The following is a 13632-nucleotide window of genomic DNA, read 5'->3' as shown; positions in this document are numbered from 1 at the left end:
TCTAAGCCCATCTCAATCACGGCCCACCTCTGATTTGGTTAAAATCTGGTGATAACACTAGGAGGAACTACCAATTACCGTTTTTAGCTGGTCATGTCCTCGAAAGCGTAAAACTATCCATTCGATGGGCGGACATAGAGCAAAATCAACCGATGTCATGTTATGATTCACACATGTTTTTCACTTCAAGCTAGTGGTGTCATACACTACACATGTATAAAATATAGCATGAAAATTAGATTTTACCCGGTGGCATGTAAGACATGGTAGCACAACCTTGTTACGCCCCTCCCACTCATGGCTCCACACACGCAATTATGTTACCCAACCTTAGCCTCTCTAATCGACTTCTCTTAACCTCATCTAGGCTCTAGCCTATCCAACAGTGCTTCGGTTCGAGATAAGCTATGCATGAAAAGAACGCAGCTTGATGTTGCGATTCCATTTTCGTGACCGGTTCATTGAGTGTTTGAAGATATATTTTGTGTTCATATTTAGAATTTTGGATGATTTTCATCAAATTATTCACACAAGGTCGACCGTTTGAAAAATCCTTTGAGGGGAAGCTTCATCTCGCTTTTTCACACAACGTTCATGGTACAAGTTTTCATTTTCGACATTCCTAAACGAGTAGATCCACATTTTCCTAATCCATAATGCAAAGATATCAATCAACTCATCTACGAATGTCAAAACAAAAGATTTACAACACAAAAGTTGCGTGAAATAGTGAGATGAAGCTACTTCTCGAAGAAATATTCAAAGAGCCAACCAGCTACAACAAGTTTGACAAAATTAATCTAAAAATGTCCCAAACGTGAACACGGAATAGAGATTCATACACTGAACGAAACTAGGGACCAGTTGCGGGGATGTGATATAAATCTTTTTCATATAAAGCTTATTTTTTTTTTTTCGAAATAGGGAAACTCCCCTGCCTCTGCATCAATTGATGCATGCGGCGTTTTATTGCGAACGTCTCAAACGAGTAGCATTATTACAATCTTATTACAACTCAAGGATCACTCAAGGTCTCCACGTGGATAAGCCACCTAAAAATACTCAGAAAACTACTGGAGAACATATCTATGTGAGACGCCGCTCAGAACGCCAACCGCACCGGCTGTAAAAATCCTGTGCTACCGTCGCTAAACGGTTGCACCCAGAATCCATGTCCGGGCGGTCCATGGAAGGCTGGAGAAAGGACCACATATGGATCCAATGCGTAACCAGAGGGATAACCTGCAAAAATGATGGAAAACTCTTTTGATTAAAGATAAAATCATTGCGAACATTCCATATCGCCCAAAGCAAAGCGCACACACCAACTCTAATGAGACCTTTATCCTTTTTAGCAACACCATTTAACCAATTCCCAAATAAGTTTGTAATATTAGCCGGAGGATAAATATTAAAAGTTATACAAATAATTCTCCAAAGGATTCTTGCAAAAGGACATGAAATAAAAAGGTGTTGTATTGTCTCCTCTTGATCACAAAAACAACATTTGGTACACCCATGCCAATTACGTTTTATAAGATTATCTTTAGTTAGAATCACCCCTTTATGGAGGAACCACATAAAAATTCTGATTTTAAGTGGAACCTTAATCTTCCAAATATACTTCTTTAAGTACATTGTATGGTCATTAAGTAGATCAAGATACATAGATTTAACAGTAAACGACCCGGAGTTTGTGAGATTCCATCTAAAAGTATCCTCACTATCGGTCCGCTCGCCCGACATAACTCTTGTAACCAAATCAACCCATCTATCCCACTTGTAAGTCGTTAGCACTCTTCTAAAACCTATATTTAGAGCATTAGAGGCTAATGCTTGAGCAACCGTCACGTTTGTATGATTCACAATATTGTAAAGCATCGGATATTGATCTTTTAGTGGTGTATCTCCCAACCAAATATCTTCCCAGAACCTAGTTTTCTGTCCATTACCTATGACCATAGTACCTCGGCTAAAAAACTCGTCTTCAACATTCATTAAGCCTTTCCAAAACGGAGAGTCTGTTGGTTTGGCTGAAACTTGTGACAGGGTTTTAGTTTTCAAGTATTTGTTTTGTAAAATCTCTTGCCAAACCCCTTCCTCATTCATGATCTTATATAGCCATTTGCTAAGTAAACTTTTATTCTTTAATTCTAGAACTTCCACTCCCAGACCCCCTTGTTCTTTTGGTCTACAAATTACATTCCATTTTGTTAGCCTATACTTCTTCTTGTGTCCATCACTTTGCCAAAAAAATCGGGATCGGAAAAAATCTAGCCTTTTTCTCACGCCCACCGGAATCTCTAAAAACGACAACATAAACATCGGAAGGCTCGTAAGAACAGAATTAATTAGTATAAGCCGGTCCCCATAAGATAGTAACTTACCTATCCAACTACTAAGTTTCTTTTCGAATCTATCCTCCACTGGTTTCCACTCACCATTCTTAAGTTTGCGAAAATGAATTGGAATCCCTAAGTATCTGAAAGGTAGGGATCCAATATCGCACCCAAAAAGAATCTTGTATTCATTCTCTACCTCTTTGGCTTTCCCAAAACAAAAGATTTCACTCTTATGAAAATTTATTTTGAGGCCTGATAATTGTTCAAAGATGCATAAGATCAACTTCATATTAAGAGCCTTTTCCAAATTGTGTTCCATAAATAGGATAGTATCATCCGCATATTGCAAAATAGAAATCCCCCCTTCCACTAGATGAGGAATCAAACCGCTAACTTGGTCATCTTGTTTGGCCCTTTCAATGATAATTGCTAACATATCAGCAACAATGTTGAATAAAATTGGAGAGAGAGGATCTCCCTGACGCAAACCTTTTTTTGTCTGAAAATAATGACCTATGTCATCATTTACTCTAATTCCCACACTCCCTTTCTCAATATAACGTTGGATCCATGCGCACCATTTCGGATCAAAACCTTTCATCCGCAACGCTTGTTGCAGGAAAGACCAATTTACCTTATCATAAGCCTTCTCAAAATCTATTTTGAGAAGAACTCCATCTAACTTTTTCCTATGAAGCTCATGAATGGACTCATGGAGAATAACAACCCCCTCTAATATATGTCTCCCCGGCATGAAGGCGGTTTGGGTTGGCTGAACCACACTCTCGGCAATGTCTGTCACTCTATTTGTCCCTACTTTGGTAAAAATCTTAAAACTAACATTTAGGAGACAAATAGGGCGATATTGTTGAATTTGAATCGCGTTTTCTTTCTTAGGTAACAGAATAATCGTTCCAAAATTCAAATGAAATAGAGGTAAATCGCCATTTTGAAAGCTAACAAACATAGACAATATATCCTGCTTGATAACCTCCCAGAAAGTTTGGTAAAATTCCGCGGGGAACCCATCTGGCCCCGGAGCTTTATTTCTTTCCATTTGAGATAGAGCCTGAAAGATTTCTTCTTCAGTAAAATTTGCCGTTAAAATGTTATTTTCTTCTGCTGAAATTTGTTTAATATCATGTGTTATTGTCTCATCCATAGTACAAGAAGTAGGATCAGAGGGGCCAAACAGAGATTTATAGTAATTTGAAATGTATGTTTTTAGGTTCTCTTGACCTAATATTGTCCCTTCATCTTGCTCTAACTGAAAAATACGTTTTCTGCGATGTTTCCCATTTGCAATAAGATGAAAGTATTTAGTATTGTCACCCCCTTCCTGAATATGCCTCACTTTCGCTCTTTGGGCCCATTTCGCCTCCTCATCACGGCGTAATTTGTCAATCTTAAGTTTGGCCTCCCGCAAGCTATTTCTCTCCGTCTCATCTAAAGGAATTGTTTCTGCTTTACAATCAAGCAAATCAATAATGTTTAGCCACTTTTCCTTTTCAATCTTGTTTATATTACTCAAATTTTTTGCCCATCCTCTAAGATACTGTCTAATATGTCGTATTTTATTTTGCCAACGTTCTAACGCATTTGATCCAGAATTTACCGAAGCCCACTCTTTTTCCACCATATCGAAGAACCCATCTTCCTTCAACCAGGCAAGCTCAAAAGAGAAATGGAACTTATTTCCTTTAAACGATTGAGCTCCCGAATCCAAGAGAAGAGGTGTATGATCAGATCCCGATCGAGTTAACGCTCTCACTGAAACGAGCGGATACTTTTGTTCCCATTCAACACTAGCCAAAATACGATCCAATTTCTCATACGTCGGATTATCCCTTCTATTAGCCCATGTATATTGTCTGCCTGAGAGAGCTATTTCTCTCAGATCAAGACTCTCAATGATAGCATTGAAAATAAAAGGCCAACGAGTATTAAAATTGTCATTATTTTTTTCCTCTTTTCGCCTCATAATATTAAAGTCTCCTCCCACAAGCATAGGAAGAGGTTCATCCTCACAAATCCTAACTAGCTCAGACAGAAACTCATGCTTTTGATCATCTTGAGCCGCCCCATAAACTGCAACTAAAACCCACCGAAAGTTATCCACTTTGGAGGTCACATAAAACTTAACGCATCTATCCCCTGTGACCACCTGTTGAACAGATAAAGAATTTGCATTTATGCCGACTAAAATCCCCCCCGATCTTCCTATCGGTGGTACACAGTACCATTGAAAATCTTGCCCATTAGAAATATTGTTTAAAAAAGGTGTTGAAAAATTTCCTCTGCCAGTCTCTAGGATGGCAAAAAAATCGAGTTTAAAATCTCTGATAGTTTCTCTAACGAAATTATGCTTTGCAGTATCCTTAAATCCGTCACTGTTCCAAAAACTTCCCTTCATTATTAACAAATAAATTTAACCTACAACCTTTTTACTTAACCGGACACTTCTACGCACTACTCTGGGTGCCAATTTATCTTTTTTTTCCCTTCTCTTATAAACTTTCACAATTTTCTTTTCACGCACAGGAACTAACTCCTCTGCGGAAAGATTATCTTCACATTGTAAATCTGAAGTTAAATCCTGAGCAAGTTGCAATGTACCAATTTGTATATCACTGTCCACTTTTTCCTTTTCTTCTAAATTTTTAGACAACATGATCAAAGTTCTTTTATTATCAACCTGTTTAATATTGGCTATTGTGTTGGTAACCTGAGAGGACGTACCCCCTAGAGACACTCCTAACTTTTGCGCCCTCTGAAAAATAGTGTCGTCCGAAATAGCACAAAGGGAAAACTTTGAAACAGTAGGTGTACCTGAGAAATGAGCAACGTTCTTGGCCTGTGCCAACTGCTGCGCTCGAGCCATTTGAGAATCATCCGCATTATGTTGCACTCTAATACGTTCACTGGAACGTAAATCTTTGGATGGAGGGGAGATGCCCCCGAACTTTACCACATCCTCCATAGAACAACGGCCACCAAGAAAAACTCCTGTGCCCACCTTGCCGTGGAGCCCTTGAGATAAATTGGGAAGAACACTAGAAGAGCTTACTGTATGAATATAAGGAGAAATTTTATGAGAATGATCTTTATACTCATGTGAAGGAGAATAACATTTTATGTTAGGGACTTCATTCCCATGAGCACGTGCATGTATCATACCTTTATTTTTACTAGTGGACTTGCACACATTAGGTGAGCAGTTCTTAGGTGCAACATCGCCAGCCGTTGACACAGCAGAAAGACCTGCCTCGGCAGAGAAAACCACTGAGTCCTCTGCTGCGACACAGTTTTGCACAGCCTCGCTCATTCCTACCACGGCAAAGGGATTTGCTACATTATCAGCAGCGACACCGAACTGCAAGGCAGCTTCGCCTTTTCCTGGCACTACAGAGAATGAGGCCAAATTCTCGGGCGGAACCTCCTTCAACGGTAGAGACCCAACCAGATCATCCACCAAAGCGACGTCCTCATCATTCATCAAACGAGGGAGTGGCGATGGGAGGCTCTCCTCCTCATCATCATCGCTATCGCCCCACAGCTTGCGAGGAACTAAAGTGTTTGTTTTATTTTGAGACCAGAATCGAACTTCAATCTTAGGGGATAACTGGCAATCAATCTGGCCTACCTTCATGCTTGGAAGGGAAAGAACTTGCGTCTGATTAGACATACCAGTCGACTGCTTTGTCGGCATAACAGCAGCACTAGATGATAAAGTAGCAGGCCCCTCCTTAGGAGGTGGATCATCTTTTTTTGGCGCCTCCTTATTCTTTCCATCCTCCTCTTTTGAACCGTCATCTGGGTCAACATCATGCATCTCCGCGTCCTCTTTCGTCCCCTTTCCTTTCACTTCTTCAAGCCTAAAAATCAGACCATACCCCTGCCCATCATATGTGTGATCAACCGTTGTTTTAGGGATGTGCTCAGCCCTGGTGACTTCAACCAACATACGAACAGTAGTATGGGATCTAGTGAATGCCATATCAACCTCCTTTGTCTTCCCAATCAGGGAGCCCACCCCGAACAGCGACAGATAATCACACCTTTCCTTGTAACAACACCCCTGCACACGGACCCAGACCGGAGTGAGGTAAAATTTATCAAGCTCTGCAGCAGACCATTCTTCAAAGTGAAGATACATGCTTGTGCCAGGGACTGGGACATTTATTATTTTTGTCATCCTAGCGAGATCAGCCTTGGAAGGGAAAATAGCTTTGAAAGAACCGTCATCCATAGGTGTGAGATTCCATTGATGATTACCAGGGATAATCCATTCAAGTTCAGCAACCACCTCCTGAGGTGTTAACGAACCATCTGTCACTGAAATCTTGCCAACTTTACCACTGTCATGCCTAAATGTCACATCAGATGAAGCAGGCACTTCATGAAACATCAATTCATTACGGGAAACACCATAAGTAACAGCGACCGGCTTAGGCATTGAGAGCAGAGGGCAGTTCTTTGATTCATGACTAGTCTTCTCACAGTATAAACATAAGGCAACAGTACAAGTTTCTGCCAGATGACCAGCCTCACCACATCTCAAACATAACATTTTATCAATCTTTTTCTGAGCCCGAGCAGACATGCTATCAACAGAAGAAGGCTCAATATTCTGCACCCCGAGATTGGCATCAGATGCACCAATCGAGGAAATAGCTACCTGGTTAGATCCCTTATCCTTCTCTTGAGCCACTTCATTGACCATATTATTTTCATGAGGGGTAAAAACACGCTGGTACCTATTGTTGTTAGCATTGAATCTCCCAGAATTTCCCCTATAATTGTAGTTGCGTGCTCTGTTACCCGAGTAAAATTGACGATAAGGACGCTGTCTATAATTACCTCTGTTCTGAGATCCATATCCGTTCCCAAAGGCATTGTTCCCCTCAAAGTAACCTTCATCATATCTACCAAATCCTTGCCCATTAAAGCTTTCTTCACGCCATTCATCAGTATGACGACCCTGTCCAGAACTAAAACCTTGCTCAAACCTGTTTGTGTTCTGCAACTGCCGAGTATGCTGATCGCCATGGCCCTCTGGTCCAGGAACAGCATTAGCAACAACAGAAGAACCAGCACCATCAACACTCCGCTCACTAGCCCGCATAGGCGTGCTTCCAGGCGGAATCGGCTGCCGAAGATTATTCGAGGGAGGAGCCCCAGTGCGAGGAAGGTGAGGAGCCCTCGCAGCCATGGCCGTAGGAACCCTAGCCGCCACACTACAAGAATTGGATGCAGAGAGGAGGGGAACACGAGGGACTGGCGCTGGCAGCCCAACATGTAACAAGATAGGACGGCCATTTTTTTCTAAATTGACAGGCTTTTGCAAAGGGCCCCTGCATGTCACAACGGATTTTGCAAAACGTTTGGCCTGTTGCCCCATAGGCCCATGCATTTGAAACTGCCGAGATCTGGATCGGTGTGCACCATGGCCGGAGGCGGATCGCGGTGATCGCCGGCGTTCTGAGCCAAGCGAATGCTCACCACGGCCACCACGAGCCCACTGAATACGATTCTTCCGGACCACTCTAGTCCATTCCCCCGCCTGAAAATTCTCTAGGAAAAACACTGTCGGCTCTAGGACAGGTATCTTTAACTCCCTCGCCGGCGTCAATGGTGGCGACCGCCGAAAGACATGTGAAGAACTGAATCTGCCTGGATCTGGGCAAAGCGCCAAAGCCAACGCGGCTTGCCTCTGCTCGATCCTGTTATTCAACCGCTTAACATACCTCGATGACAGACTGGTCTCTTTCCTCGATGATGACAGCCAGTAGTTCCCCGGCGATGGATCCTTCGACGACATAGGTTCATCATCGATGTCCCACTCCGGCGAACTCCAGAACTTACCCTGAACGGGAGTCACCCCAGCTGCAGCGGGAGCCTCGCCCCGCGAGACGCCAGACGCCCCCTCACTCAACCACCCGAACATGACTACTGGAGATATCTTGGTACTTTGCATGTATTGGATGACGTATTTCTTGACATGGATGGCTGATGCTTTTGTGTAGTCACTGTCTCACTGTGAATAGGGGGTGAAAATAGAACCGATGCTTTTAGACCGTCTCACTGTCTCCGAAGCTTCCATATAAAGCTTATATGTTGAATCAATGCACTAGTGGGTAGATTAGAGGAGATTAAGATGATATTGTTTGGTTAAACACAACATACCCAATGTCCGCTATTCAGGGCCGAGCCGGCAAAAGCTGGGGCCTGTGCAAAAATCTAAAATAGGCCCCTATCTTGCAAGAAAATTTGAAATATTTGACAAATATAACATATATATTTTAATTTCTTATACATCAATTGGAAATATTAAGAACCATACATATTCCACTCTCGGTTGCATAATGTTTATTTAAACAACATCATTCTTTAAGGCTTCTTCGAAATAAAATTTTCAATGATATCCTTATAATATACTAGCAAGGATAGGCGCGGCGGCACGCCGCGCCCAGCCAGGAGCTGAAGAATGAGTAACATTTTTTCATCATGTTAAATTACGACTGTGATGTGATAGCAGAGTAACATGATACCATATGGAAGCCAGCACAATTGAATTGGCAAATTTTTCTTTTAATGAACTATAAAATAAGTTAACATCTTCGTTACTTTATGTCCAACGTGCAAGGGAACATGAAACAAAGCATCATATTTATGTAAAATACAAAGTTGATGAGAAAAAGAATGTATTGCGCAGATTCATTGCTTCCCTTTGCAAACACATAATAGTATTTCTCCCCTTCATGCTTCCTGAGTCCCGAAGAAAAAAAAATCACCATCCAAAGGCAGATGCAGGTATTGAAGGGTTTGAAGCAAGTCACCGAAGTGCGTATTTGACTTGAATGTTTTCTAACACTGGAGTGCTTGTCCTAAATATATGAATTGCTCCCAGAACATGTTGTCTAGAGAACACATGAAAATAACTTTGTAATTCGTGTATCAAGGAAGAATAACGAATCAGTGATATACAAATTAAAGAATACAATGGCGAAGCAAGAACCTGCAAAATCATTTTAGTATTATAAGCTTGCGCCCGCTGCATTATCTTTTTTGCATACGTAGTTCATATCAACTGTTTCTGAGATATAGTAAAGCAAGTTTGATTTGACTTGTAATTGTATTGGTTGGCTTGTACATTGATGGACCAAGTTAAGTTACAGCCCACTCGTGGCATCAGTTTTCAAAGTCACGGATGGCTAAGAGGATAAAAGAGGGAAAAAAGGCATAGCAAACGGTCTGATCAACCCCTCTTCCTCAATATAATAGTAGTAATAATAAACCAGAGCAAGAGAGTAGAGTGATGGGCTCTATTCCGTCGCCGTATGTGCTCGTGCAGCCCGCTGCGAGCAGTACCCCCTCGAAGATTGGGGATTGACCTGGTATGTCACTGTTTCTTAAGTATCTACTATGAGGATATATACTGAAAATGAATCTTTTTTATGCTGGAACTCCGAGAGTAATCCGAATCTGAAACTGAAACTATAGGGTTTGATAATTGCTCTTGACAATTCTATAAATTTACCTGAGCTTGTTTTCCTAGCTTAATATGCAGTTATTTATAATTAAATTATCGTGTGTGCATATTAAGTTATTAACTTGTACCATAGTATTCCAGGAAACAAAAAATTAAGGGTCCAAAGAAGTAAAGCCGGCAGGACAAAGTAATTTCGATGTTCTGAAACTGGCTTGTGATCTGCCTAGCTCACTGAATTGACGATAAATTCAGTAACAAACACTACTTAACAGAGACAAAGTGTCGTGCCCAAACTGGAATAATGAATTTCAACACTTCAACATTTACAAACATAAAACATGTAGTTACAATATACTTCAGCTGAAACCACGGATAGTGCTTGCACTTCGGAACCAGTCATTTCAAATTTAGCGGCAGGAGAAACTTAATAAGTAACAGTTGCACGAAAAAAAATAAAAACTAAAAAACTAAAAGAACAGCTGCACACATTAAAGGAGTAAGTGGAAACTTCTTCGTCTTGCGTAAAGAATTGATCCTAGAAAACAGAGCAACAAAAAACCATGATACATATGCAGAATATGCAAGAGGAGAAAAGAAAAGAACACATGCGAACCAACACACCTACACCTCACCAAGCACTGCATATGTTCAGCAAACACTAAACTCTAAGAAATGAATTTTAACAGAGCTCAGCGAGGATGACCAGCAGTATGTGCACTTCAGTATCTGCTATTCTAAGCCTATTGCTGTGAGGAACTCCAACGGAAGAATGAGCAGGGAATTTAATGCTTCTAGTAGAAAGCTGAAAGAAAATAACAACGAAAAACAACATCGACAGTGCTTCATCTCTGTCTCGAGTAGTTGGAACAGGTTAGTCTGATGATGCAGATGATATCTTACTGCTTGCTGGGGGAAAAACAGAGTAAGATCAGTGTACCGCAACGGTAGTGTGTAATTTAATCTAGCATGTGCACTGAAGTGAATACCTAACAGAGGAGAAATAAATACAGAGTAGAAAAATAAGAAGAAACAATAATAAATAATATAAGCACTCGATCACATGTGCAGTGAAGTGAATACCTGACAGGACTATTGTCGACTGCACGTGTCTGCAGGACCTCAAATGAGTTGCATTATATGAAAATAGAGGAGGGTTATCAGGTTGTGGAATGATTTCCTGAACTTTTGAGCACTGAGTAATTTTGATTCTGTAAGGATGATCTGCTACTCTGTATTTATTCTGCACATCAGCAACGATGAATTTTCTAAGGTGTAAGCTGAACCTTCTTTTAGCCATGCCTTGAATTGATCTATATGATTAGTTGGCGTACATCCTTTCATCATGTTCCCTTGGGACGGAAGCAAGATTTTAATGCTTCTTGGACTGAAAAAAAAGCTGCATTAAGAAATTCATACAAACTCACCTCAGTAAACCTAATCAGAAAGCACGTCATCTAGAATCTCATCAACCACAAAGGAATTCGAGTAGAAACAGTTGGCTGTAGGTAAAGCATCAGAATATAAGCAGAAAGGTATCCTAAACCATAGTGTACCGAGAAATTTCAACACATGGCACGGCATACAGTAGTATAATTAGGAGCAAGCTTGGTGTTTTCCAAAGAGGACAAACCCTGGAATCAAAAGAATGAGGAATTAAATTAATGAACGAAACAGATATAGCATGTACGTGGAATATATAAGAAGAAAAAGATGAGTATATACATGAACCAATTCGTATAATGCCGACCAATCAACTCACATAATTATGGTGGAAAACAAACACTGCAAAACAAAGCAAAGGAAACTGACATTAATTAATAAAACATGAACTATTAAATATCTTACATGAAAATAAATCAGCTATCCCCAGATGCACATGTCCTAATAATATAAGTGTTGTGTATCATATTAACCGAAATAGAAATTAGTTCAGAAGGAACACACCTTCCAATACATCATGTAAATCTTGTAGCAAAGTATGTTGAGTAAATTGTGACTCTTTGTGGCAACTTAATTACTCAAGAAGACCTATAAGTTCAGAATCTGAACACTGAATCGTTTACTCAATATGTCAACGTCGCCTTCAAATAATACTTAGGCCTCATTCCATTTGTCAGCATTTTAATTAGCCCGTTAGAACGGTGTACTGTTATTGAGACTAATCACTGATGCTAGATTGGTCATATTTTCTTGCATTGAAATATTTTGCATTACTACACATGAATCCAAAGATAAGATAATCTATGATTAGAGCTACTTAAAATGATGGCCAAAGTACGTGGTAGCAATAATAATTTTGTTGAAGTCACAACCGTCAGCCCACTGACACACAACATAACACTCATTTACCCATTTAGCTTACATTGAACTATATGAGTATAGCGCACCAAGTGTGCATATTTTAGCCACCAACTACATCGCCCAAGAAATTCTGAAATATAAATGAAGATCTAACATACCTTGTAACAGAAGAAACTCTTAAGTGATGCTTGGGGTCGGGCAAAAAAGAAAGAAGATGACCGTGTGCACATCCTGCATCTTAAGGTAGCTCTCGAGGCACCGATTCATCTTCCAACTATGTCGATCCAGATTGTGTGGATGATAGTTCATATATCCTCCTGGATTGCTTGTTGGCCAGAGCTGCATTACAAAAGATTAGATCATCTAGTGAGCACCCCTTTCCACCATTTTAACAGATGCTGAAAGGGCACTACTTGTATTTTAACAGATGATTAATTCACTCCGTTATAGCAATTTGTAATGTAACTAAAATATATGGTAATTAGCAGTTCTAGTGACAGATTTAAGAATAAGAATATGGTCTTGCCACAGGAACAATTCATTAGCAGTTCTAGCTTTGGTGCTTGGCCCAGCTCGACCTACAGGCATGGCATCTTCTCACATGAAAATATATTTTCTACCTCTGAGTAGAAGAGCTATGACCTGTGGTAGAAGAGGTTTGCTATAGAGGCAAAGAAAAACATGCGCCCATGCTTTGCCAGTTTGATATAACTTTTATTACTGGTTGTTTCTTGAGATTACTAAATACTTTAGTTCAGGAAAAGAACATTTGGACATGACGTTAATTTTTTCCTTACATGAATAAAGAAAAACTCAATTGCAGGGAAGAAATATATTTCTCAATTAATGTGTAGTACAGCTGCAATAGAGACAAGTACCATAAAGGCCAGAAACTTTCATAATCACAGCTGACCAAGATTATGCTGGAATGTTGAATAAAAACTTTCAGTTGGTAGCCTATTTATAGTGGCACATAGGAAATCTACCGTTCTGGTTGATGCATTTTTGTAGCACTAAGAAAGTAAATGCATTGTAGGCAAACATAGGAAGTTTCAATTAATTAAGACAAAGCAAGTATATGCAATGCTTACTCCATGAATGGCATTGTATATCAATACACCTGGATTCAATGTAGAGTAATACATTCCAAATGCCTAACTATTTTATATGAGATAACAAATACAAAATACTTACCATTTTCTTCGTGTCATATCTAGCAATAAAACCAACACCTGAATTCCTTTGTGGTGTCAGCTGAAATCAGTTCCCAATGAGAGGTTCTGCGTGACACTCTGAAATGCACAGGGGCAAAATATGCACGCTTATGATCTAAGTCTCAAAATGATAGAACAGAACTTAATCATCTTATATACTACAATATCTCAGTTTCTTTTCGAAGTTTAAACTCTTCAGTTGCATATAAATTGAATACAAATATGAGAAAAACAGTCTTATCTAGAGAATTGTCTCATCATCTAGACTATTCAACAAACTATT

General features: G+C 40.0%; 1 protein-coding gene across 1 annotated transcript; it reads right to left on the bottom strand.

Moving 5' to 3' along the window:
* Nucleotides 1–914: 914 nt before the first annotated feature.
* Nucleotides 915–8289, bottom strand: LOC127321648 (uncharacterized). The gene is made up of 3 exons (XM_051350652.2): nucleotides 5520–8289; nucleotides 5172–5408; nucleotides 915–1242 (listed from the first exon to the last, which is right to left on the bottom strand). Exons 1-3 carry the CDS (start codon nucleotides 8287–8289, stop codon nucleotides 1103–1105), a joined length of 3147 nt encoding a protein of 1048 aa, XP_051206612.1. The 3' UTR covers nucleotides 915–1102.
* Nucleotides 8290–13632: the final 5343 nt, after the last annotated feature.

This window comes from Lolium perenne, chromosome 4 (genome assembly GCF_019359855.2).
Source record: "Lolium perenne isolate Kyuss_39 chromosome 4, Kyuss_2.0, whole genome shotgun sequence".
Lineage (NCBI taxonomy): Eukaryota > Viridiplantae > Streptophyta > Magnoliopsida > Poales > Poaceae > Lolium > Lolium perenne.
Note: the sequence above shows the minus strand (reverse complement) of the source record. Positions and strands in the feature narration are given on the sequence as shown.